Consider the following 26,414-nt stretch of genomic DNA (forward strand, 5'->3'; position numbering starts at 1 on the left):
TTGTCTACAGATAATTCATGTTATTTTTGGAGCAATTAGGTTTCTTTGTCTACAGGTAATTCACATTAGTTTTTGGGCAATTGAGTTTCTTTGGACCAAATTTGTGCTTTATTTTATTTATTTATTTTTTGTTATTATCCAAAGGTTATTGTAATTATTTTTCATGTAACTGGGCAAAAGGGATAGCATAGAATATATACTTTTGGATTTCATAGGCCAATTTATAATTATTTTGAAGGGAGGGGGCCAAGATTGCATATTTTGGGTATATTGAAAATTTTCTTTGTGTATATACATAATAAGAATTTTTTTTTCAAAATTCCCCCTAGCCCAAGGCTAGGTCCGTCTCTGGTTTTCAACGTGATAGGATGGATTGAAAAAACTTTTCAAGCCTATGCATACCCCTAACTATGCTCATAGCACCCAACCCCTACACGTAACTCATGGATTGAGATCCAGTGGTGCAATTTCCAGGGTATTGCATTTGCACCAGGTGCAATTACCTATTTTCTCTCTCACAATTTTTTTTATTTTATTTACCAGTTCACTTTGAATGTTTGAGATTGAATGAGATAACTTTTTTTTTTTTTTTTTCAACTTTCAGCATACGTTACAATACGTACCCGATCTTAATCCCTACCTCAACACCAACACCAGGGCCTCCCCTACCAGACCCACCCCAGTCTAGTCACCTAGCAAGTGTTTTAAGAGGGCATACCTGACCAGCACATGTTTAATCACTAACACGTTTATTTTTTATTTTTTCTTCACTCTCTGTCATGTTTAATTTGTGGTAAAGGAGTTGGTTAATAAATTATTATATTAGATTTTTTTTAGAGTCCAGTTAATATATATTGTTTTAAAAAAAAATTATTGAAAATTGAAAAAATATATTAGTAAAACCCTTTGTTTAATGGAAATTAATGGCCATCACAATGCCGAATGCCACCCAATAACAGCAAAGCTCTCCCACTCTCTCTCTCTCTCTCTCAACACACCATATAAATAAACGCCACCTCCACCTCCACCTCCACCTCCACCTTAAAAATCCATTACACCAACAACAACACATCCAGGTAGATCCTCTTTGTCTATTTCTTCAATCAACCACCCTCTCAAACAAACACACACACACACACACACACCACGTTCCGTTTCTCGAAATTCCAACACTTCAATATTTAAAAAAAAAAAAAAAAAAACCACATGTATTTTGTTACGAAACCTCTGCATCTCTGCCGTCAACTCCGCTGCTTCGCACTCCGCTAATTTAAACAAAGTTCCCGTCGAAACATCGCTTCAATTGGTTTGGTTTGTCCTAATTTGGAAAATGACCGCGATACGAGGAGCGGGACCGTTGGGTTTTTTTGGTTCTTCTTCGCCGGACTGTGATGAAATTGGACCGTTTTCGTCGTGGCGGTTTGCGAAGCTAGGGTTCGTCAGCCTCAGTGGTACTAATGTGATTGGGTTGGGTTACAGTGAAAAAACCATACGGCTTAATGTGAATGTGAGATCGAGCTTTCTCAAGCCAATTAAAGCCATGGAAGACTCTATCGCCGCCTCATTTGCCAATACCAATGATTGTGCTGCTGCCTTTTCTTCTGGTACTTCTTCTCTCTTTCATTTCACCTACAACTTTCTTTCTGCTTTATTGAGGCTAAAGCTGCAATTATTCATAGCTAACCGAATCACCGACCTTTTTGTTTGTTATTAAAATATTACAAAAACTAAAATTTACACGAGCTCAATGATATGGAGGTCTGTCTGGCTGGCTTCCATTGTTACATTATAATGCGTGGAGTGGCCGTGTGGGTTTGGCTCACTGCTGCGCCTCCTATCATTTTATTTTCTTTTCTTTTTGGCATAATCATTGCTAAAGTGTTGCTTTTATTTTATTTTTACCTCCAATGCAAAACAGTAGTCCTTACATTTTTTTTTTTTTAATTCTCCGTTTTGACTTTATTTATGTTTTTAGATACGTAAAAATGTGGTCTAGGAATGTACTTGTTAATGTATATTATGGGTTTAGTCTAATATTTAACAGTACTACATAGTAGATTCCCATAAATAAAAAGATACTACCTAGTACTTTTTGTTTTTGAGAAAGTTTCTATTTCTCCTTAGACTTGGATATAGATCTTTGGTATCACTTTTTGTATTTTACTTTATATTTCACTAATTACAATTGTTCATACGTTTATTTTTTATTTATTTATAAATTTTGACTATTTCATAAGGAAAGTTAAACAAATATTTATCAAGTTGTGATTAGTGAAACATAAAATAAAATACAAATAATGATACAGAGGATTGTATTTGCTTAGACTGCTCCAGTGGTCTAAACTAAACAGGATAGGTTGCCAATAACATTTAACTCAAAGCTTGGCTAGGTAGACTGGTAGTTTAAGAGCACCTGGTACAGAATAAATAGTATCTTGCGAAGTTAATACTAATAAGATACGATTATTTTATTTTATTTTTAATTATATAACAGTATCTTATTAGTTTGCCTTTGCATTCTTGATAAATAAACACCTTTGACTTGCTCTCCCTTCTAGAGATTGCTGCACCATTACACCTCTCATATCCTAAACTTTACGAGCAATAACAGCGTCTGAGGTGATTCTTAGGAGATGGGAGATTCACGAAACTCAACAATCTGTGAGTGGAAACGAACAATGGTTAATTAATCATTTTGTTTTCTATGTCTTACTGGGAATTTCAGTCAATTTCATTGCTTTTTTACTGTTACATCAGACTTTAGACATTCAAAAATCTTGATGAACACATGAATTTTATTTTTGTTCTTCGTGTTGAACATAGTGGCAGGATCATAATTAATCAGGCATATATTCTTTTCTTTTCTTTTCATTTTCTCGCGCGGATCAAATTAGGGTGTTCTAATTTTGACCGATTACCTAACTAGGTGAAAATCTCCACCAGATGTCAACTGTGAGGAACTCGACAAACATCGCGTGGCATAAGAGTTCAGTAGAGAAATTTGATAGGCAAGAGTTACTTCAGCAAAAAGGATGTGTCATCTGGATAACCGGTCTTAGTGGTTCAGGTTTGTTAATGTAAAATTGCCTTTTGCAATATGAATTGGTAAATGGTGTCTGTGCTGGCTACTTTTGATGACATATATAATGTCTTTTTAAAATCTTAGATTTCAAGTGGATACACTCTGTGGTTCATAGGCACACAATAAAGTTTTAGGCATCTTATCAAGTGTCTGTTTAATTGCTAATGTTAATTTATTTCCTTTTCATAGATCTGGTATTTATAAATCTTGCACTATTTTATATTGCCTTTTGTTTGTGTGTGGACTTTGTGATGTTAAAGTTGTGTGTTTGCAGAGCATTATCTTGCTGATTCAGTATCAAGTATGAGCTTGACCTAACTTAATGTTACCCTGTTCATGCTTAATTGTTTTTTATAAGTCTGAACTATTGCTTGTTTTTTATAAGAATGTTTGTAAAAGTTGCTTTATTCTTTGTCATACCTCACTGTGTTTTTGTTATATGTTTGCGAACCTTTTCATTTAAGTATTAATTTGATAAGTATCTTAAGGAATTATTTTAATTTCACTGCAAGACGAGGTAAAGCCTTGTAGACAGAGCCTTGCAAAAGTATTAACCTTTAATTTGAATTCCGAGTGTGATAGCTGAATTTCTTGTGAGCAGCTCTTTTCATTAACACCCCTAGTGATTTAAAGTGAAAATTGATAAATATTACTACTTTCTTCTTCACGTATCTGGAAAATATGAACAATTGAGTACTTTGAAGGCCTTTGCTAACTTAGTTATCATGTTTGAGTTGAATCAAACAGATCACTTTGATGCAATCTTTCTAATAATCCATGAAAGTTATTATCAGAACTAGGCATAGTTTTGATTTATATGAGTTTTGACACAATTAACAACCATTGATGCCACTTTCTTATACTCTGGAGTTAGGATCCTTTCCTTCCTTTTTGCTACTCTGTAATTTATATTGTCATTCTTCTCACTCACTCTCTCATATCATTGAATCTAATTTAAGGAAAAAGCACTTTGGCATGTACTTTGAGTCGAGGATTGCATTCGAGAGGAAAGCTTACCTACATTCTTGATGGTGACAATGTTCGACATGGTTTGAACAGTGACCTTAGTTTTAAAGTAGAAGATCGAGCAGAAAACATACGAAGGATTGGTAAGGGTTTTTTTTTTTTTTTTTAAGGAAAAAAAAAATTCCGAGTCTTTTTCCTTTTATGAAGTTTGTCCCTTAATTCATGTCAATTGCATTTCTGATGATCTTAAAACTCCATACTTGTCATGATTTTAGGTGAGGTAGCAAAGCTCTTTGCAGATGCTGGCATCATTTGCATTGCTAGTTTGATATCTCCCTACAGGAAGGACAGAGATGCCTGCCGTGCGTTATTGCCAGAAGGAGATTTCATTGAGGTATGTGGTTCTCATTGGGGCAATTTGAATTATGAGACATAGGTTTGAAATGTTATTACCACCAGGATGAAGCATAGGAACCAAGCAGAAATGTTCTTGGTACCAGTGATGAACTGAAAATGTTATCATTTTTTAGGTTTTTCTTGATGTGCCACTACAAGTGTGTGAGGCAAGGGACCCAAAGGGACTTTACAAGCTTGCACGATGTGGAAAGATCAAAGGTATCTTGTAATAAGAATGGTATCCAAATATTTGCTGCTTCCCTTCCCCATCTTTTTTAATCAATTTAATCTTTTAGTAAGGGTTTCTAAATTGTAATATTGATGAGACATGATATCTATCTCATATTGGCTCCATTGCTAAGTTTAGCCTGTGAAATGTTTCCTCACAGCCCCCCTCCCTGTTCCCCAATATGGTCACTCTCTGAAATTAATGATGTGAAATGCAAATTCATAACTTTTTTTCATGTCATTGTTTTTTTCCTTGTCATTTTTATTCTGTTAATATGAAACCCATATTCTAAGTCTTTAACATATTTCTAGCTACGACAGTTATCTACCTATATGACCTATTATAGGATTAATTATGCTTGTGCTTATTTTTTTCTGTTTAATTGGGTGTGATGTTTTTACTTATGTGTTTAAAATTGGTGGTGAAATATTTATTTGGCATTTTGCAGGTTTTACGGGAATCGATGATCCATATGAGCAACCATTAAATTGTGAGGTGCGTGTACTTGTAAATGGAAATACATCATACATGAATGTTTTATAGGCTTGAATGTGCACAAATATGCACATGCACTTGAAAAAACTTGAATTTACTACCAAAATTATAGAAATTAAGTATATGAGAAACCAATTGAGCATTGGTTGGGGAAAAAAAAGCTCCAACTTGGGTAGCCAATTTTTTAAGTAGCTGAATGATCAAAGGAAAATGTATCAAGGTGGAAGTTTTTGGTCATGGCTGGAGCCATTCATTTTACTTGTTAGAATTTCCATCTGATGGTGTGCCTTGCATTAGTATTTAAATATTTAAAAGGGCCTTTGTTTCACTGAACCTTTTCATTTCCTGACATCTCATGCCCTTCTTTTTTTCAGATAGTATTACAACAAAAGGGAGGAGACTGTGTGTCCCCAAGCGATATGGCTGAAACAGTTATATCTTACTTGGAGGAGAAAGGCTACCTGCAGGCTTAATATGAAGGAAGCATCAATTCCTGGTTGCTGATGCTTCTTTTCATGTGTAACATAGTTTGATGCAGACTGTACAAGTGCTCCTTTCCCACGACTAGGAAACAGCTCGTTTCCTTTGCCTAATCTCAAATAAGGTTCCTATTCGAGATTAATTAATCAATCGATTAATTGATGTCATTAGTCTGTTGTTATTTCCATGATTAGAAAACAGCTCATTTCCTTTGTCTAATCTCAAATAAGGTTCCTATTCGAGATTAATTAATCAATCGATTAATTGATGTCATTAGTCTGTTGTTATTTCTTTTGAAAGCCCCACTTTGTCAATTTGTGCACTATGGCTTTCATGATTTAGATAGTAATAAATTAGATGGAACTGCAGGGAAAGGACCCGGTGTATATGATGTATCAATTGGTAAGAGGATTTTGTTGTAAAATAGTAGTGTTTTTTAAGACTTGCGATTAATGCTTGCATTCATAGTAAGCATTGAACGATTGATTTGTGTTGATTATGCAAGTGTATATAGCTGTTTCTCCAAAAAAAAAAAAAAAAATTGCACCTAGCAGAACAGTATTTCTGTGACTGACGAAATTTCCGCAAAGTATGAGTTGAAATCAAGTGCATAAAGTTATCACTGAAAGTGAGAACTCTGCTTAAAGATCTGTGCATATTCGGATGTATTTGTAGTTTGTAATTTGTAAATGCAATTTTAGCTGTAGTTGGTACAAATTAAATGTTACATCTACAATCTGTTTGATAGGGTAACGCTAGAGACCACCTCTAGAGGAAGAAGAAGAGGAAACAGACTAACAGTTAAAGGATGGGGCATGCCCAATGTATCATTATTCATTACTCCTGTATGCCTTCTAGACTTCTAGTTACAGCGAATTTTTCCTTCTTGAACAAATATTAAATTTGGCCTACATAAATAAAAAAATAAAAAAAAAAACAAATGGATGGGAAGGGAATGGGATCATTGGGTAGTTCACCCTATCCCATTGTCATTTATTAGTAAGTGTTTATTATAAATGGTTCACTTTAAAAGTTGAATGGTTGTTTTGGGAGTGGCTTTAGCACTTATAACTCAACCGAAATTAAAGAAAAGCAATCTAGTATTGGCAACTCAATGTCTGGGTTGTGAAAGTCAATAATGCATCCGCATCAGATGTGGCAAAAATTATGCCATTTTGCCACATTAAAACCCTACTTTATTATTTTACCACGCCATTTTACAACATCTCATTTATCAGATGTTTTATACTACAATTCTATACATTAAAATAATATTTCCTACATATTAAAATAATATACTAAATTCCTCCCCCCAATCATCGTCATCATCAACCACCGCGGCGGTAGCAGCAGCAACAACAACAACAACTACAACCACAACCAGAAAACATACCAGAACAGAACAGATCACCAGGAAAAAAAAAAAAAAAAAAAAAAAAAACCACACGAGATCAGAACAGAGATCGGCACCACCACCGCAACAACAGCAACAACAACTACTACTACTACAACCACACCCAGAAATAGAACAGAACAGATCACCAGAAAAAAAAAAAAATACCCACCACCGAGATCAGAACAGAGATTCGCCATCACCGACGATTCGCCCACCACCAGTCGATTCGCCCACCGCCATAACCCACAATCGATTCGCCCACCACCAGCCAATTCGCCCACCGCCATAACCGCCATAACCCACAATCGATTCGCCCACCACCAGCCGATTCGCCCACCGCCATAACCCACAATCAACCTATGAAACTCAACCCACCCACCGCCATTACCCACAACTCGAACCCACCCACCACCGATCTACCCATCCGAACCCACCCATCAAATCACAGCCAAAAAAAGTGAACGGAAAAAGAAAAAAGGATAAAAAAAGAACCCGAGGCGAGAAGAGTGGTGGCCATTGGTCGGCGGCGTCGAGTGGTGTGATCGGCGGCGTTGAGTGGTGGCCATTGGTCTTCGGTGTGCTGTGGAAGACGAAGAGAGAAGACAGAGATGAGAGAGAAGACAGAGATGAGACGGAGAGAGTGATATGATATGAGGAGAGAGAATACATAATAAAATAATAATATATATTATGCCACATTTGTCCGTACAGTGCCAAATTTGTGATGGCACTGTAGCATATTGCAAAAATTTAGAACATTTAACACATCTGATAAATGAGTGTTTTTAGTGTTTGGTGTGCCAAATGTGTCAAATATTTGGCATTTGGCACATCTGATACGGATGCTCTAATAAGCCTAATAATTACACTACAACGTAAGGTCATTAGCTCAGTTTTAATCAAATACTAGTACTATTTAACTTGTTAAAGAAGTTAAAGTAGCCTGACTGTTAAAGGCAATAAATACCATATATTCATATTTTCATAACAATTTTATTCCAAAAAAGAAAAGAAAGAGAAAGACAAATATAGCCATTGTTGAAAAAGAAAGAAAGAAAGAAAAATAAACAACAAAAGAGAAGCATATTTAATTAAAGAATGAGAAATTAAAGGAAGGCAAGACCCATTCCCCGCTGTTGTTGATGTCTATGTCTATGAATGGACAAAAAGCAGACCATGAGTGACATGGTCATGGAAACCGCAGCAGATCTGACAGCCTCAAAAGTTGTAGAGAACCGACGCTCCTGCAAACCCCAAAGTGTCCTAACAAAAAGTCCTAGCCCATGCACCACCATTGCTACCACATGAGCCATCGTCCTTCCAAAACTAGATCGCACACACAAGAAAAAAGAAGAAGAAAAAAAAAACACCCAGTAATCAAAGATTTGTGTAAATCAAACCTGAAGAACAATGTTTAGCTCAGAAAGTTATCCTTATCCAAAACTCAAAGGCTGTCTCTTTCTGCAGTGATTGCATCGTAGGCTAAAGATAGAGTGGGGGAGGTGGGTAAGGAGTGAGGAGTGAGAGAGTGGGGACTCTTTTTGGGTTTAGATGGAGTATTTGTTTAGAAAAAGGCATAGGTGAGTTATTAGAGCTTTGATTTTCCAAGTTGAAGATAAAAGAGACCGTTGCTTCCACGTTGCTTCCCACTCCTTATCAATATTGTCTTTCCTTAAAAATGTTTCACTCGGTTTTTTTTTTTTTTTTTAAAGATCCATTCAGCTTTTTACTTGGAAAGGATTTCTTTTCTTTTCTTTTCTTTTCTTTTTTTTAATTTTTATTTATTTATTTATTTGTACTTGGAAAGGAGTTGTTTCATTAGCTGACTCACCCAGGTGGAAAATATCACGAAAGTTGCTTTAAAGGCTACTGTACATAAATAATACTACATTTGTTGTCGTTTCGCAATCACCGAACGTCTTGTCACTTGTCACTAAAGCGGTAAAGCCCCATTGGATGAACTGGTACATGTTAAAATGCAATGAATTAAAAACATCGGTATTATAAAATTAAAAAAAGTAATGGTTTCTCGTTAAAAAAAAATAATGGTTTTATTTTTTTATAAGTTATGTTAACGAATGTCGTATAGTATTGGTTAATAATCTAATTAAAAAAATTTTATAAAAAAAAAAATTAATATTTTAACAACTTTTTTCATTTTCTATAAAAATAATATCAAAATTTTCTTAAAATAGATTTTTAACCAATAGCCCAATGGTACTCGTGAATCTTTTACTTTCCATTATATAATATTAGAAATGAGAGAGGCGTGGTCTTATAGAACCCCTTTGGTTTGTTAAAAATATTTAACAAAAAAAGGCAGACATTGCAAATACTCCACTAGTCTCCTTTCTTGATCTCTATCCTTTTTAACCGAAGGAAAAATGTTTAGTTCCAACCTTCAACTCATTATGGTGACAATTGAAAACACTATTAATAAATAATTGACTAATTGATAGTTGTTTCTTAAAAAAAAAAAAAAAACTTTGATGGTTTTAAAAATTGTCATAGTAGCAGGTTAGAAGATTTCTCCAAAACAGGTTAGAAACTAATCTTTATCCTTTTTTTTAGTTATTATTAGTTCTAATTTGAATTCTCAACCTAAGTTACTTTTTTATTTACCCATAACAACCAATAACAATTTAACACTTATAATTTATTATAAAAATATTGTGAATATGCGCCTCTTCCTTTTTCTTTCCCAGCCCCCCCCCCCCCCCCCCCCCGATACACTATTAGTACGGTAGTACCTCAATATTAAAAAAAATGGTGCTTACATATTTAATAAGGAGTCGTACATTACCTTTTGAAAAAGATAGCTGGTAGCCTGTCGGCATATTAAAAGTGGGACGTAGAACATGGCTTTTTGTTTAGTCGGTCACATTTTCAGGCAAGCTAACATGAAATAAGAAGGTTCGGATTTTGAACAATGAATTTCCTTAATAGTGCATCAAAAATATGCCAAGAGTAAAGCTTAAGCATACCAACGACTCTGTAGTCTATTGGTACTTGTTACTTTCTGCCAAGAGTAAAGCTTATGCTTTGTTTGGATGAGGGATTTTGAAATAAATTTTTAAGCTAATAAGTTGTAATTTGAGTTTTAATGTTGATTTCCCAGATTTGGGTTAAAGAAAGGAGTCATTTCTAAAATTCCATAAAATTTTGAAATTGGAATATTCAAATATCCATGTTTCAAGTTCAATTTCCATAAGGAAGGTGTCATGATAAAAATCCTAACAATATTACCATCCTACACAACCCAAAATTACTTTCCATATTGTCACCATCACCATTGTTGTCAGTGCCGTTGTCCCACAACCACTGTCAACAGCAGCAGCACCACCACCACCAGCATCAATAGCACCACCATTGCTATCACTATGACTTGCCACTGCCACAATTGCCACCACCACCCCACCACCACCACCAAGAAGATCATCCACTGTTGCTACCCCCGCTGCCACCACCACCACCACCACCATTACATGATTTACATCATTCCACCAAGGTGCCACCATCACTAAATCATTGCCACTACTATTCTCCTTATTGTTTAAAATATCATAATAATCTAAATAATATAATAAAATTGTCATCAATTTAAATGTCACTTAGAAAATTTAGAAAGTTTCTCAAAATTTTCATCCAAATACCACCCTAAAGTTTGGAACTCCACTCATCATGGGAATATGATTTCTGAAATTAAATATTTTCCAATTGCTTGGCCCAAAAAAAGAAAAAGAAAAAAGAAAAAAAGAAAAGGATAAGAGATTACAAAACGAATACTTGTCCATCAAAAAATGAGAACAATGGGATTGGTGCTTACCTATTAAAAAAAACGATGGGATGGTGCCCAGAAAAATAACAACACAGAAGCAGAAAGTCTGGAGGAAACATATTTCAACCTTGAAGCTTTACCTGCATTTTTTTGGCAATTGAAGGAAGCCATCTCTCCCCCCTAATCCTTTTCAGTTCTGCAACTCTTTCCTTTTCTCTATTAGCTGCTGCTTTTGCTGCTGCATCTTTAGCTTCCAGTCTAGCCAGTGATTTTTGGCATGTATCTCTTGCTGCAGCCATTATATATTCACCACCAACAGCAACTGATTGGATCCGTCTTCTAAACTGAAAGCATCATAATATCATTTAGGAAATACCTTTTTTACAAGTAATAAATTTTATTAAAGCAGAGGAACAATCAATAATGAGCAATGGAGAATTTATCGATTAATGAAAAATGAACAAACCTTCTTTGATTTCTCATCAATCTCTTTTCCAGGAAGGATTCTTGGTCTCTTTCTTGGTTGCTGAAGCTCATCTGGGGGCATACATGTAATCTTCAGACATGACATACATTTTGGCATGGGGTATGCAGAAATGCGTTACAAGTTCAACATCTAGGATCTCCAATCATTAAATGGCATGACTAAATTCAGAAACAATGCAGAACTTGGCAGGATATTTTCTAACCAATGGATGATTTCAAAACTCAGTTAAAGGAGTCATACTGCTTATGGGGCAGAAAATGTTGGTATAAAAACAGCTTTGTACTCCAAATGTGCTGGCCTGTGCTAATTAATAAATCAACATCTACCATGCACTATCTATCATGGGAGATAACCACGCCTTCATTGTTGCAAATATAACAATTTAAAATGGAATATCCAGAAGCAAGTCAGATGACTGATGGTTACTTCCTTTACATGCAACATAAAGAAAGCAACTGACCAATCAGTGATGAAACACTATCTGATGAGATTGACTTACCTATATGATCAAAAACTATTCCAGGGGGAGCATGTTTAAACAAGCGGATGCCACCTTCATCAGTCTCGGGATCATTTTCAGGGACATCAACAGGATCTCTCACTGTCACTAGTGTCTTTTCTAGGATATCATCTAAAATCTTTTGTGCCTGTTGATAAATTTAGTAGTTAATGCACAAACTGGTAAGATAGCAATTGATCAAGATTCGTAACAGGATAATCAAATTTGATATTGACAAAGATCAGGGCAGGGCTACAAAGAGGCGAATACATGCTACCAGTTCACATTTATTTTTACCTCCCTTTAATGTTGTAAGACTATACCACCCTCTTTGAAGGGCCCGTTTGGTAACCAATTTTAAGCAACATTTTTCACATTTCAAACACACTTGTGCACATTTCCACACCCTTTTTCACCCACACGTATATCAAAAACACTCAAATAACATTACTCAAACTCCTCTACAAAACACCCCTGCAAATTTGTATATCAAGAAAACCTGCAAGTTCACAGTGTTCATCTTCATCTAAACTTTCCAATTCATTTAAGAAAGACAGCCTAATATTTCACCAGACGCATAAATGGCACACTTTGACATCAGCCACTAATTCAAATCATTTTTAAAGTCTTTCCAAATTAAATTTCTCCATTTGTATTCAAGCATCCTCCTTGGTTCATCTAAGTCATCGTTAACAAAGTGCAGAATTTATTCTTGTTATGGCAACTGACTTCTAGTTTATCTTCCAAATTATCAAACATAAGGCCGCCCAACATATTTGTAACATCCATTCTATAAAACTATTACCAAAAAAAAAAAAAAAAAAAAAGTCCATTACATAAAACTACCACAATAAAATAACACTCCCTAGCACTGAATTTATATACCTCCTTATTACAAAAACAAGTCCCCCTAATTTATGTGTGAAAAACAGATAACACCACCCCCTATTAGAAATATAGGCCTGGTTTATCTTGTATAAATCGAACTCCCAATCCCTCATCCTAAGATAACTGAATGAGCTAGCTACCATATTGTTTTGGCTAGTAACTGGTAAGTGACAAGCTTGTAAATGTTTTATTCATACATTGGCTTCTATAACTCAGCACTAAAACTCAATTGGTTCTCGGTTCTCTTGGAATGAGACAATTCACAATCTCCCCCATTCTAACATATGTAGTGAACTACAACATCCAAAGTTAACTTTCAAGCTTATAACAATAATGGGTTCCTTTTTTTTATCCTTACCTCAAAATTTATCAACTACATAACCTTCAATAAACTAAAAAGAGAGAGAACAAGCGTGAAAATTTATCAGTTCTAAGATTTAAAGCCACTGACCTTGACTTGATAGTGCTTGAGCTGTTGGGGTTTGTGTGTATGGTACCCATTATCATGGTTATTATCATCCTCGGCATGGTTACGATTTGTTGGATTATTGGAAAGAGTGGAAGAACCGTTCTTAAGAGAAGAGAAAGCGGAGGAGGATGCGACGGAATTTATTTTGGCTTTCCAGTCGGCATCACCGTCTTCCTCTCCGCTGCTGCCCTCACTCTCACTGCTCCGACCTCCCATTCTCCTCTTCGCTTCTCTCTCCGCTGCCAAAATAGCTTTTGTTGCCCAGTTCCAACTTGAGGGTAAACATGTGGGCTTGCTATGCAATAGGCCCAGCCCCATTTGTTTATTTTTTTTTTTAAATGAAGCTATTCAGCTTTGTTTGAGATTAAAAAAAAAAAAAAAACCTTTGTTTGAGTTAGTTTAGGAGTTGTTTCAAAACAAATTTTAATGGTGCCTTATTCGCAAGTACAGATGATGCTGGGATCGGTGCTGCGGTGTGTAGTTATAGAGGCGAGGTTATGACTATTATGTTCAAAGAAATCCCAACGCTCCTGCTTATGTTGTTTTGCTGGAAATGTTAACGGTTTGGAGGGTTGTGATTTTTCATTTTTGTCCATGACCTCAACTTGAATAACTCCATTTTTGAAGAGGATTTGGAGATTGTTTTAATGCTCTTAGCCATGTTGTTCCTTCTCTCTCATTCATTAGATATTTAGTTAAAAACACTATATTTGCCGTTCAATTTTCTTTTTTTATTAGTAAGTAGGGTAATGTTATAACTCATGCTTTAGTTTTGAGGGTTGAGCGTTCTTTTCTTTTATTAGTTCGGATGGAGTCTATTTCTCCAAATATTTTTAGTTATGTTATTTCTAATTTTTCTGAAAGTTAAATACAAAGTAATCAATGTTGATTCTAAAAAAAGGGTTAGTTTAGGGGTTAATCACTTTATTTAATATCTAAATTGGGCATTTTGAAGAATGGTGCTTCACTGCTTTGTTTTGAATGTCTTGGGTAGTTGGGTTTGTGTGTTGTGGTGTTTTTGGTCAAAGAAAGGAAAGTAATGAGACGGCCAACTTGAAGCTTTTGCTTTCATGATAACAATGCTACTTGGATTTCTCATCCTTGGGTCTTTAATGTGGACATATAGCTATAGGTGGGTTACGTTTGTGTAATGAATCTAATGATATAATATCACATGGGTAAAGTGATTTTTTTTTTAAAACTTTGTCTGAGAAAGTAAAAGTGACCCAACTCACAAATGGATAGTGGATAATTATTTGTAATTTTATTTTATTCATTCATTTATATTAGAGCATTTGCATTGGCATAATAACTTTTTGGTCCAATCCTAACTTATTAAGAAACTATTTTCTGGATGTCGGAATAGTGACATTTTTTTTTGGGGAGAAAAGATTGAAATATTTTATTGCTACAAAAAAAAGTAAAAGAAAAGGGTAACTCCTATGATTATATTTTATTTGTAAAAGCAGACTTAACAAATAATGTCTTTTGCCTACAATATTTCCATGCCTGCCTTTACATTAAAGAGACTTTCAATATCCCAATAGAATTTAATGAATTTGATCAAATTAACATTAGTCTTTAGAAATAATAAAAGTGTTTTACTTCGTTTGATACTCTTGATCCTGATTTTTTTCATAGGATTTTTTTCCACCTCAAAAAAGGGTTTATTAAATTGATTATTTGTTTTTAGAATCTATCAAACTGAAAATTAAATGACATTCCCTCAAATAGTTGGATAAATAACACTGAAGATTGTTCATTAAAAAAAAAAAAAACACCGAAGATTTACATAAATTTGATGGATAAATCAGTTGGATTAATTTTTTGAACTCTCCCAGCCTAATTATTAAATTTAGGCCTGTTCATTTTGGATAATTATGAAGGGTGGAAAAGCCCAAAACAACTTAGATTTTAAGGCCCAAATAGCTCAGCAGCTTTGATATGGACCGAATTGTCCGAACCGGGGGGGCACAGTCGGCGAAGGCGGTCTTATGAAAAATCAGAATTCCGATCAAAAGCCAGTTCCTAACGTCGAAGTGATGTTTCAGTTTTAGACATTTTAAAGCTTCACTGAATTCGATTCTGCTTGTAGAAACGAGAAACGAAACTCATAGCGGCCGAGAAATAGTAGAAAGAAAAAAAAAACCCTAATTACCAAATCGTTTCGATGGGGAAGAAGCAGCACAGCAAAGACCGGATGTTCATAACGAAGACGGAGTGGGCCAACGATTGGGGCGGCGCCAAATCCAAAGAGTCCCGCACCTCCTTCAAACGCCTCCCCTTCTATTGCTGCGGGTACCAACTCCACTTCTCTCTCTCTCTCTGAAACTCATTCACTATTATTTGAATCTCTCTCTCTCTCTCTCTCTCTCTCAAATCCTAAACATTCTTTTCTTTTTCTTTTGTGCTTCGCAGACTTACGTTTACGCCTTTCGAAGACCCCGTGTGCACTGCCGATGGCAGCGTCTTCGATATCATGTACTTGTTATCACTTTGATTTTTTTTTTTTTTAAATTTTTTTGGCTCTCCATGTAAGGGTTTACATTGAAGTAACTTACTTTACTTACTTGATTGTAATTTGGGTGCAGGCATATAATCCCCTACATTAGAAAGTTTGGGAAGAATCCTGTAACCGGAGCTCCGCTTAAGCAAGAGGAACTTATTCCACTAACTTTCCATAAGAACTCCGATGGTTCGCGTTTTTATATTACTACAACACTTTTATTAGCTTCAGTTCAAAATATTTATTACCCCATTTGTGCATTTTTTTTATTTGAAAATGTAGTTTGGCTTCTTTAAGTTTAGTACAATCTCGTTAGATTGAGGTTCTAACTTCAATTCGCTAGTTACTCGTGTGTGTGCATTCGTATTCAGAAATTTAGTTGGCATGTATGAATGTTATATTTCCCTGAAGTAGTGGCTTGTAGTGTAATTGGGAAATTTGTGGCTCGACAGCTTATCTGATTAGTCTATTGAGGATAGGTTGGAGTGGAAGAAAAGAATACATTTAGATTAGTCTGTTGAGGATCCATAGCCAGCCCAAAAGTAAGGATTAGTTGTTTTTTGTTGTTGTTGTTGTTATCAAATAGTTGGATAAATAACACTGAAGATTGTTCATTAAAAAAAAAAAAAAAAAAAAAAACACCGAAGATTTACATAAATTTGATGGATAAATCAGTTGGATTAATTTTTTGAACTCTCCCAGCCTAATTATTAAATTTAGGCCTGTTCATTTTCGATAATTATGAAGGGTGGAAAAGCCCAAAACAACTTAGATTTTAAGGCCCAAATAGCTCAGCAGCTTTGATATGGACCGAATTGTCCGAACCGGGGGCACAGTCGGCGAAGGCGGTCTTATGAAAAATCAGAACTCCGATCAAAAGCCAGTTCCTAACGTCAAAGTGATGTTTCAGTTTTAGACATTTTAAAGCTTCACTGAATTCGATTCTGCTTGTAGAAACGAGAAACGAAACTCATAGCGGCCGAGAAATAGTAGAAAGAAAAAAAAAAGCCCTAATTACCAAATCGTTTCGATGGGGAAGAAGCAGCACAGCAAAGACCGGATGTTCATAACGAAGACGGAGTGGGCCAAAGATTGGGGCGGCGCCAAATCCAAAGAGTCCCGCACCTCCTTCAAACGCCTCCCCTTCTATTGCTGCGGGTACCAACTCCACTTCTCTCTCTCCCTGAAACTCATTCACTATTATTTGAATCTCTCTCTCTCTCTCTCAAATCCTAAACATTCTTTTCTTTTTCTTTTGTGCTTCGCAGTCTTACGTTTACGCCTTTCGAAGACCCCGTGTGCACTGCCGATGGCAGCGTCTTCGATATCATGTACTTGTTATCACTTTGATTTTTTTTTTTTTTAAATTTTTTTGGCTCTCCATTTAAGGGTTTACTTTGAAGTAACTTACTTTACTTACTTGATTGTAATTTGGGTGCAGGCATATAATCCCCTACATTAGAAAGTTTGGGAAGAATCCTGTAACCGGAGCTCCGCTTAAGCAAGAGGAACTTATTCCACTAACTTTCCATAAGAACTCCGATGGTTCGTGTTTTTCTATTACTACAACACTTTTATCAGCTTCAGTTCAAAATATTTATTACCCCATTTGTGCATTTTTTTTTATTTGAGAATGTAGTTTGGCTTCTTTAAGTTTAGTACAATCTCGTTAGATTGAGGTTCTAACTTCAATTCGCTAGTTACTCGTGTGTGTGCATTCGTATTCAGAAATTTAGTTGGCATGTATGAATGTTATATTTCCCTGAAGTAGTGGCTTGTAGTGTAATTGGGAAATTTGTGGCTCGACAGCTTATCTGATTAGTCTATTGAGGATAGGTTGGAGTGGAAGAAAAGAATACATTTAGATTAGTCTGTTGAGGATCCATAGCCAGCCCAAAAGTAAGGATTAGTTGTTTTTTGTTGTTGTTGTTGTTGTTTTAACAGCTTATCTGCTCCTATCTTAAATGAAATAGATACAGGATGAGTATGTAGATACAGAACAAGTAGCCTATATGTAATCCGCCTCCGTTGTAGGGGGGCGATTTTAAATTAAATACAAAAATTTAAAATACTTCAGTTAAAACTGTAAACTTTTAAATTGTGTCAATTTGTCTCTTATAGTAAGTCACTAGTAACTAAAAGGAATGGAAACTCAAGTGAACTACACCAGCCTTATTTGGGCACTAAAATATCATCACATTAACACCCGGTAAAATTTTAGTTTTAGTTTTTTAATTTTATTTTTAAAAGTCATAAAATGATGGCATCTTCATTAAGCCATGTTTATGCCAATATATTACTTACATTTTACATGTGGGATTTTTGATGTCCAAAATGGGTTCTAAGTACAGCTTACACACTTACTGTTATTTTTAGTTGAAGGAGATTTACTAAGTGGCCAAATTGTAACAAATTTATTACAATAGGATTAAAGATTGAAGTAATTGAAATTTCGGGTTTAACTTGAAACTAAGGTCAAACTCTAGGGTTCTTTTATGGAATTGTTCAAAAAAGAAAGTGTAGATATATGTGGAAGATGGGATTCCCTATGTGTATTTTCAAGAGCTGCTACATCTCATAGGCAAATTATGGAAAAAGAACCAGGATGTTCTACCCTTCTATTTGAATGTGTTCTTGGCTTCGTGCTCTGTCAGCAATATTTGACTCTACTTCAGTTACCTTGACTGGGAAGAACATGGAGCAGCTTGTTCCATATTATCTTGGTGGTTTTTCTTTATTTCTTCTGTGAAAATTTTGGTGTAGTATATACATAATTGGTAAACAATTGTGATGCAGCGCAAGTTCAAAAGGAAATTGGGAGAGGCAATAGACAGAGAGAACAAAAAGATAGGTCTAGGAATCAACACTTATGTTGCTTGGAATCAGCACCAAGTAGGAAAACCTAGGAATCAATACATAGCTATTGGAAAATTCCAACATAGAATTTTATTTGTCAATCATATATGTCCCTTACATTTACTAGAGCCTTTTTTTTAGAAAAGCTTCCGTGAAACATCAATAAACAAAATAAATAAACCATAAACGTAATCCCACATAATCCTCAATTATAATAAATTACATCAATGGAAAATTCAAATTAGCAATACTTTTGGCCTCTGCACCAAATTGATTTTTGAAAAAGTTTTTTTTGTTGTCAACTGGCTTTTTACAAGCAGTTGTTCCTGCTTGATTACTAGCTTGAGATCAACCATTGGGCCCAGAGGATTTAGAAAAGATGTCTCACAGAACTAGAGCGCAGTTTTGCAATTTGGACTTTGGAGAAAAGAAACCTGGTGAAGAAGTTAATCAGGCCCCTCCGCAACTGCTTGCCTGGTTGAGACCCCTGAGAAAACAGCTGGAGGCTTCATCAAGAAATAACAGTGTACTAAATGAGACCCCTGCTTGTTGGGCACAAATCTAGTTAATACAATTTTCTAATGGCACTTTCTATGTAATATCATCGATACCAAAACCAAATTTTGTGATGGCCTCTTTAACATTCTAATTATTGTTATTATTTTTGTGCTAACCTAGCCAATTCTTAAAATAATTCAAAACCTTCTCACATTTATTGCAGGAGAGTTTCAATGCCCTGTGTTGAATAAGGTTTTTACTGAATTTACACACATAGTTGCCGTGAAGACTACAGGAAATGTGTTCTCTTATGAGGTTTGTTTTTCTGCTAAAAACTGTGTCTGTAGACTTTCCTAGTTTTCTTTACTTTGTATGCTTCCGTGTTCTTTACACTTCATTTGTTTGTATTTGTTATATAGGCAATTAAAGAATTGAACATCAAGACCAAGAACTGGAAGGAGCTCCTTACTGATGAACCATTTACTAAAGGAGACCTTATAACAATTCAGGTAGTAAATGCTTTGTTATACATCCTGTTTGTTTGTTGAAAGCCCGTTACTGGTTTTCGTTTAATATTTTTGTTGATGTTCCTATACTTTACATAGTTTTTTGTTTTCTTTTTGCTGCTTGTAAATATTTTCGTTGCCTACTTCATTTTTTTGATGGAGTAGTTTTTTCTTAGTATAATTTTTCTTACCTATCAAATTTTTTTCGTGGATGTTCTTATTATTTTTTCCATGCTTTACAGAATCCTAACGCATTAGACAGCAAGGTTCTCCTGGATTTTGATCATGTTAAAAACAGTTTGAAAATTGATGATGAAGGTCAGTTTAGCCTCCTTGTAGGGTCATTTGATTTCTGGAAAATTTTTTTTTTGGGGTCATTTGGGATTTTGACCTTTTCATTTCCTTTTCCCAGAACTAAATAAAATGAGCTCAGATCCAACTTATAATATAAATGTTACTGGGGATATCAAGCAGATGCTGGCAGAGCTTGGAACTGAAAAGGGAAAGCAAGCTGCACTGCTTGGGGGAGGTGGCAGCAAGGCACAAAATGAAAGGGCTGCTGCACTTGCTGCAATTTTAGCTGCAAGGTCAAACATTAAAGAAGATTCTAAATCAGATTCGAATGGGGAGGTTAGGCCTCAGGCTTACAGTATTGTAGATGCTGCATCTGCTTCAGTACATGGAAGAAGTGCCGCTGCTGCAAAATCTGCATCAAGTGATAAAACTGCTGCTCGGATAGCTATGCACATGGCTGGTGAGAGGGCACCTGTGAATGCAAAGATGGTTAGTTTTCCTACATTAAAACCTCATTTATTCAAAGCAGTAAATTTTGGATCTCCATCCATATGATTAATTTGAAATTATATGTTAGAGAAGAATTCTAAGAAATTAATTTTTTTTGCAGTATATTAGTTGGCCTTCCCACTCCATAGTGTATTATTTATTTGGTCAGACTGATATTTGTATTTGCCTAGGAATTTAATTTGTCAAATGCTCTTGTCAGTTCTAACACTAGTTTTTATTTCAGGTGAAGAGCCATTTTACTACAGGTGCTGCTTCACGATCCTTCACTTCTACCTCTTTTGATCCCATCACCAAAAATGAATATGAATATGTCAAAGTTGAGAAAAATCCAAAGAAGAAAGGATATGTTCAGCTGCATACAACACATGGTGATTTGAATATTGAGTTGCACTGTGATATTACTCCCAGGGCATGTGAGAACTTCATCACTCTCTGTGAACGTGGCTATTATAATGGAGTAGCTTTTCATAGAAACATTCGGTATGGTCACAACTTTCCTTAATATTTATTCATTGTATTCGATTTCCTGCTTAGACTTATAATAAAATCCTGCTTAGTTTAATGGTATCACTGATTTGAAGAGGTATATTATTTAATTTATGTAGGAATTTTATGATTCAAGGTGGTGATCCTACTGGTACGGGAAAAGGAGGTGAATCTATATGGGGAAAGCCTTTTAAAGATGAAGTGAACTCCAAGTTGCTTCACGCTGGAAGGGGTGTTGTTAGTATGGCAAACAGTGGCCCCCACACAAATGGTTCCCAGTTTTTCATCCTTTACAAGTCTGCAAATCATTTAAACTTTAAACATACGGTTTTTGGTGGAGTTGTTGGTGGGTTGACTACTCTGGCAACAATGGAAAAGGTTCCAGTTGATGATGATGACCGACCTCTGGTGAGTTATTACTTATTAAGTATTCTAATGATTTATTGCATTTTTAACTCCTTTTTATGCTTAATGTGGTGTGAATTAAGTACCATTGTGTATAGAAAGCGAGTTGGTATACTCTCTTCATAGTTTTGTTATGACGAGTACCATGCTAATTTCTCTATGGAGTTTGTGCTATAGAAGCTGTGTATAGAAAGCAATGATGTCATGCTATGGTTGTACCAATAATTTCTACAAACATATAAGATCAGGAAAGTTCAGGTCCAAAACTAGTTTCAGCTTACCATAAGCTAGACCAAAACATTATTATTTGATGATTTTCAATCTTCTAAATTAAATATAAAACTCATTTTGGTTTAGTGAATCCATTTGCTCTGATCCTGATGCTTCCTTACCTATCTAGTTCATGAGAATTTGCAACTACTCTCTTGTGCAGGAGGAGATTAAGATTACTGGTGTAACAGTATTCGTAAATCCTTACTCAGAACCCGATGAAGAAGAAGAGGAAGAGAAGGCTAAAGATGAGAAGAATGTTGAGGATGAAGAAAATGTTATTTTCTGGTCCCTTATACTTTCAGAGCACTTGAATTTTTGATCTTTTATTTTATGTTCTAATAATCTTTGTTTTTTTGGTCCAGGAAAAAATTGGGTCGTGGTATAGCAATCCAGGTACAGGAACAACGAATTCTGGAGCTGGCGGTGGTGGTGTTGGAAAGTACTTAAAATCAAGAAATGCTCAAGCTGAATCTGTCGCTGTCGACACTAGTGTAACAGCAATTGCTGTAGCAAAGAAAAGGAAGGTGGAAGCCTCAACAGCAGAATTCAAAGATTTTTCTGCTTGGTAATAATTCCCAATCTTGGACCATATGTAAAAAAGAAAAAAAAGAAGGCTCAGGAGGTTTGGTCATTGGTGTAGGCCAGCTTTATGACAGTTCTTTTTGAGGTCACAAAAGTGAAGACAGACAGAAAGGGGACAACACTGCACTTGATATTTTAGGCTGTATGTAACAATGAAATGCATGCAATCAGAATTTTTTTTTTTTTTTTTAGTTCTCTTTAGATTAAAATGCAGATTTTGTCAAAAAAGTGATCTCTCTCTCTCTCTCTCTCCTGTGAGTCACTAGTAGATAGCTGCCTTTAACTGTTGATGTTTACGATCTGATGTTGAAGCATCATAAACTCATTATTGGCATCCGGCATCTTATTGTTTTAAATTTATATATTCAGAATTCTAATCACGAGTGCAAGTTGACATTCCAATTTATTTACTATCAGAACTAAGTAGAAATAATATCAGAACTAAGTATTAAAGTGATTGACAGTATCATTGTTAAGAGCTCTATAGTCCACACACATCCTCCAACTACCATCTGCCTTCCTTACTAACAACACTGGTGAAGCAAAAGGACTTTGGCTATTTCGGATTGAACCAGACTCAAGCAAGTCCTTAACAATGGTTTCAATTTCAGTTTTTTGATAATATGGATACCTGTAGGGCCTTTGACAAGTTGGTTGAGTACCTGGCTTGAGGAGAATTTGATGCTCATGTCCTCTACAAGGAGGTAAGCCCTTCGGTTCATCAAAAACAGTAGCATATTCTGCAAGCAAGGATAACACTTCTGTGGGAACCTCTGAAGCCTTGGATATGTCAGCCACATCAGTAGACACAATCTGCAATAACAGCCCTTTCGTGATTGGCTGTTTAAGAAATTCATTTGCAGCCTGAATCAAGGAACCCGTAGGCTTAATACCCTGCAACCATATTTGTCTATCTTGATACATGAACCCCATCTTAAGATGCTTGAAATCCCAACTAATAAGGAACTTTAAACCCCAATGGCTACATCCTTCAGAAGATTATAGCTTCTTGATTTGGGTGACTAATGAGCGCCATTATGGTCAGTTGATATTCTTAAGAATCTAAGGTGTGAGGTTTGCCTCTAGGTTCTTTCTCCCAATATGTTGGGGATGAAGGGACTAATATATTCCGTCCACTTTATCCTCTACCCTTTTCTCCTTTCATCTCCCCATGTACAAAACTTACAATCTCTTTGAATTCCAGCATAAGATACCTAAATGAGTGATACGATATTGGCAACATCTGGGTTGAGTGATTGACCTACTTTTTGCTTTTGTTAAGAAGGCTGTGCCAAATTTCGAACTTTGTAAGCTCTATTTCCACCTTGAATGTGTCAAAGCCTGTAAAAGTTTGAATCTATATCTTAAAGGGAAACGTTAACAAGCACAATAAGGTGCTTGTTAAGGTTTCGCTAACGTGGCTCTTAGGTAATAAAAAATAAAATAAATGAAAGAAAAAGACAAAAATACTTATGAAGCTTAAAAAAATGATATAAAGCTATAAAAAAGACAACAATTATTAAAAAAAGTCAAAAAGTTGCTGTTAACGGGCATTGCAAGGTGCCCGTTAACACAACCCTATTTTGAATTCTGATTTTTGACATGCCATAACTTTATGTTTATACCCTCCCCTCTCATCTTCTCTCAAGTTTTTGTATCTTCTTCATTCATGTGTAACTAAAATAATTTCAACTTTAGCTTGAGAGAGTTCCTAACTTCATACATACTGAATGGGCCAAGGTGAGTTAAAGGAGATTGAGCCTAGGCTAGGGTCTAGGAAGGCCTAATTAAATATTCATATAGAGTACCTAGGCTTAAATAGTCCGAAGAAGGAATTAGTTCGAGGAAGGAATCGGAAAGAGTGAACCGAGGACGACGAAGAACTGTTGAATCATACCAAGGATGTTGGCCGAGGAAAGTAGCAGTAACCAATTTGAACAAAAGTTGGAAGAAGCTTCCTGACAAAGCCACTGTTCCCTCCATATTAAATGCTTTGCACCAACCAAGCATGCCGCATTAATGGTTGAGTAACACCCTATATACAAGGATTTGATCCAGAAGAAAAGAAAAAAAGAGAGAAACCCTTTGTAATATTGAGTAGAGCTTAGACTTATATTCTCATCTTAGAACGAACATTCCTCAAACATTTTGATTGAGTAAAGCGAAATAAACAAGAAATTATAAGGTCTTCGGTTTTTGACCCATACACATACTTAAGGAGCAATTTACAAGATTCTATATTTACACCGCTAATAGAGTTTGGATATATGTATTATTTTGGCCGCACCCAGAAATGGCTCTAGCCTCTAGGATTGTCATTGCCTCTTTGGTGAGGGAAGAAGGGAGTGATATGGTAATGTCTACCTCATGCTGTACAATGCTTTTATGGAAGGAAAGGTAAACTTAATTTAAAACCTTTGATATCACATGATCACATCACTCTTTTTTTTTCTCAACAAGATTACATACAACTATTTTCATAATATTTGAAATGGCGAATTGTATAATTAATGCAATATTACTTAACACATTACTAACATTATTTTTATTGTATACCATCCATTATATGTGACATCCATAATCATGAAAAAAAGTTATAAAATTTATTATATATCTAAACTCATTGTATTTTTTTTTCTCCATAAAATTTTACTAGAATTCACTCACTCTTCCTAGATATATTGCTTCCACGTGCAAACCAACACGAAATCTAATAAATGGCAACCTTAATTGGTGAATATAACAAGCTAAACATATTGATAAGAAATGATCCCAAAAGCTTGACATTGATAAGAAATGACAGACCATTTTAAAATTGACTTGTCTCCATTTGTCAACAGACAAATTTCAGGTTTCGACAAACTTTTGATCTTTATTGCGGTAGCAAATTTGTTCAGTCGTCACACCATTGCAATTATAGAGCAATTTGGCTTAACTACTCTCAAATCTCTATTAGTCTTTGCTCTTAACCCCACAAGTGGGACCAGAACAAACCTCATCAACGCAAATAAAAATTTGCAAGATAAAGAGAAAGCGACTACAGTTACGTAACCAATGACCTACTTTTTACGCATTTCTTTGGAGAAAACCCACGTTACTGGTTGATAGCAATGCATGGACAAAGTCTACTCGAATTATTTTGTGCCATTTCTCAAATATGCCACCATTGGAGTTGGTCAAAAATGCGTAGAGGGTATGGATTACTTGACTAACTTCACTAGGAAGAAGAAGATATCAAGAAGCCACGCGGAAAGCATGGTTATGTGGTCAAAATTAGTTCTTAACTCTTAATCTGCTTTAGTTTTTTTAATCAGAGTTATAATATTATCTTCTACTAAGGGTCTTTGTCTGGTGCTATAGTAAAGCTGTAAAGGTCATTGTTGCAAAGCTGTGTATGAGCTTTAAAGAACAGTCATTTCATATAAAAAGTGTGGGACTGTATTCAAAGTTTCAAACCGCACTCCTCTAAGGATTCAACTTAAATAGGATCAAAACTAGATAAATATTATCTAATTAAACTGGAACCATACGACCTTGTTTTGAGTGTCAAGATACACAGTAATTGGGAAAAGTACGTGAAACTATACTCTAGATGGACCCGGAAGTCGGACATTGTTGGGTTACACGTGTGAGTGAAGTCCCACATTGAATAAAGATAAGAAGAATAAGTGGTTAATATAACATAATTGAGCACATACCCGCTTCTCTCTATAACATAATAAGTGGTTAATATAACTGTTGAGGTGGTGCTTTGTGAACCCGCTTCTCTCTTTGCCGTACATCAACGTAGTCACTAGATGATCAAAAGAAGTAGGAAGCGACGCTAATAAGAGTAATGCTTTATCTTCATCCTCATAATTCACCCCAAAACTTGACAGTTGGGTGTTCAACATATTAAATGTGTTGAGATGCTCCAACAGATCAAAACCCTCCTTCATATGCAAACTATAAAGTTGCTTCTTCACGTACAACTTGTTCGTCAAATTCTTTCTCATATAAAGACCTTCTAGTTTTTCCCAAACCTCCTTTGCGGTCTTTGCTTCTAGGATGTTGTGAATGACCTCATCACCTAGGTTTAGACGAATAGCGCTAGCTGCTTTCTCATCCATCTCTACCCATTCTACATCCTTCATCGTTTCCGGTTTCTTCTCCTTCCCAAGCAAGGCCTTATGAACTCCTTGTTGAATTAGGAGATCCTTCATCCGCCTTTGCCAAAGAGAAAAATTTCCCTTACCACAAAACTTCTCTACATCATACTTTGTGCTTAACATCTTTACTGTATTCAAAGGATTGAATCCTAACCTTTACTTGGGAGATTGTTGGGTTTCACGTG

General features: G+C 35.5%; 3 protein-coding genes across 9 annotated transcripts; 2 read left to right on the plus strand and 1 right to left on the minus strand.

The window, feature by feature from the left end:
* Positions 1-940: 940 nt before the first annotated feature.
* LOC112000419 (adenylyl-sulfate kinase, chloroplastic) lies at positions 941-6,147 on the plus strand. Of its 6 annotated transcripts, XM_065772912.1 has the most exons (8): positions 1,528-1,604; positions 2,559-2,661; positions 2,927-3,067; positions 4,042-4,191; positions 4,324-4,442; positions 4,579-4,663; positions 5,122-5,168; positions 5,543-6,147. In XM_065772912.1, exons 2-8 carry the CDS (start codon positions 2,634-2,636, stop codon positions 5,639-5,641), a joined length of 669 nt encoding a protein of 222 aa, XP_065628984.1. In that variant the 5' UTR covers positions 1,528-1,604; positions 2,559-2,633; the 3' UTR covers positions 5,642-6,147. The 6 variants fall into 6 exon arrangements, with proteins under 6 accessions (XP_023888309.1, XP_023888333.1, XP_065628984.1 ...); XM_024032541.2 differs by lacking the exon at positions 2,559-2,661 and having other exon boundaries at positions 941-1,604; XM_024032565.2 differs by lacking the exon at positions 2,559-2,661 and having other exon boundaries at positions 1,479-1,604; positions 2,944-3,067.
* Positions 6,148-10,633: 4,486 nt separating this feature from the next.
* LOC111990169 (uncharacterized) lies at positions 10,634-13,498 on the minus strand. The gene is made up of 4 exons (XM_024021963.2): positions 13,148-13,498; positions 11,809-11,956; positions 11,289-11,359; positions 10,634-11,166 (listed from the first exon to the last, which is right to left on the minus strand). Exons 1-4 carry the CDS (start codon positions 13,481-13,483, stop codon positions 10,945-10,947), a joined length of 777 nt encoding a protein of 258 aa, XP_023877731.2. The 5' UTR covers positions 13,484-13,498; the 3' UTR covers positions 10,634-10,944.
* Positions 13,499-15,120: 1,622 nt separating this feature from the next.
* On the plus strand, positions 15,121-22,461 carry LOC111990171 (peptidyl-prolyl cis-trans isomerase CYP65). Of its 2 annotated transcripts, none has more exons than XM_065772914.1 (11): positions 15,121-15,463; positions 15,584-15,646; positions 15,757-15,860; positions 19,249-19,340; positions 19,445-19,534; positions 19,774-19,849; positions 19,944-20,314; positions 20,559-20,815; positions 20,941-21,229; positions 21,660-21,773; positions 21,862-22,461. In XM_065772914.1, the coding sequence occupies exons 1-11, from the start codon at positions 15,336-15,338 to the stop codon at positions 22,066-22,068; spliced, it is 1,791 nt and encodes a 596-aa protein (XP_065628986.1). In that variant the 5' UTR covers positions 15,121-15,335; the 3' UTR covers positions 22,069-22,461. The 2 variants fall into 2 exon arrangements, with proteins under 2 accessions (XP_065628986.1, XP_023877732.1); XM_024021964.2 differs by lacking the exons at positions 15,121-15,463; positions 15,584-15,646; positions 15,757-15,860 and adding exons at positions 16,493-16,829; positions 16,940-17,002; positions 17,113-17,216.
* Positions 22,462-26,414: the final 3,953 nt, after the last annotated feature.

Source organism: Quercus suber, unplaced genomic scaffold (assembly GCF_002906115.3).
Source record: "Quercus suber isolate HL8 unplaced genomic scaffold, Cork oak 2.0 scaffold_66, whole genome shotgun sequence".
Classification (NCBI taxonomy): Eukaryota; Viridiplantae; Streptophyta; class Magnoliopsida; order Fagales; family Fagaceae; genus Quercus; species Quercus suber.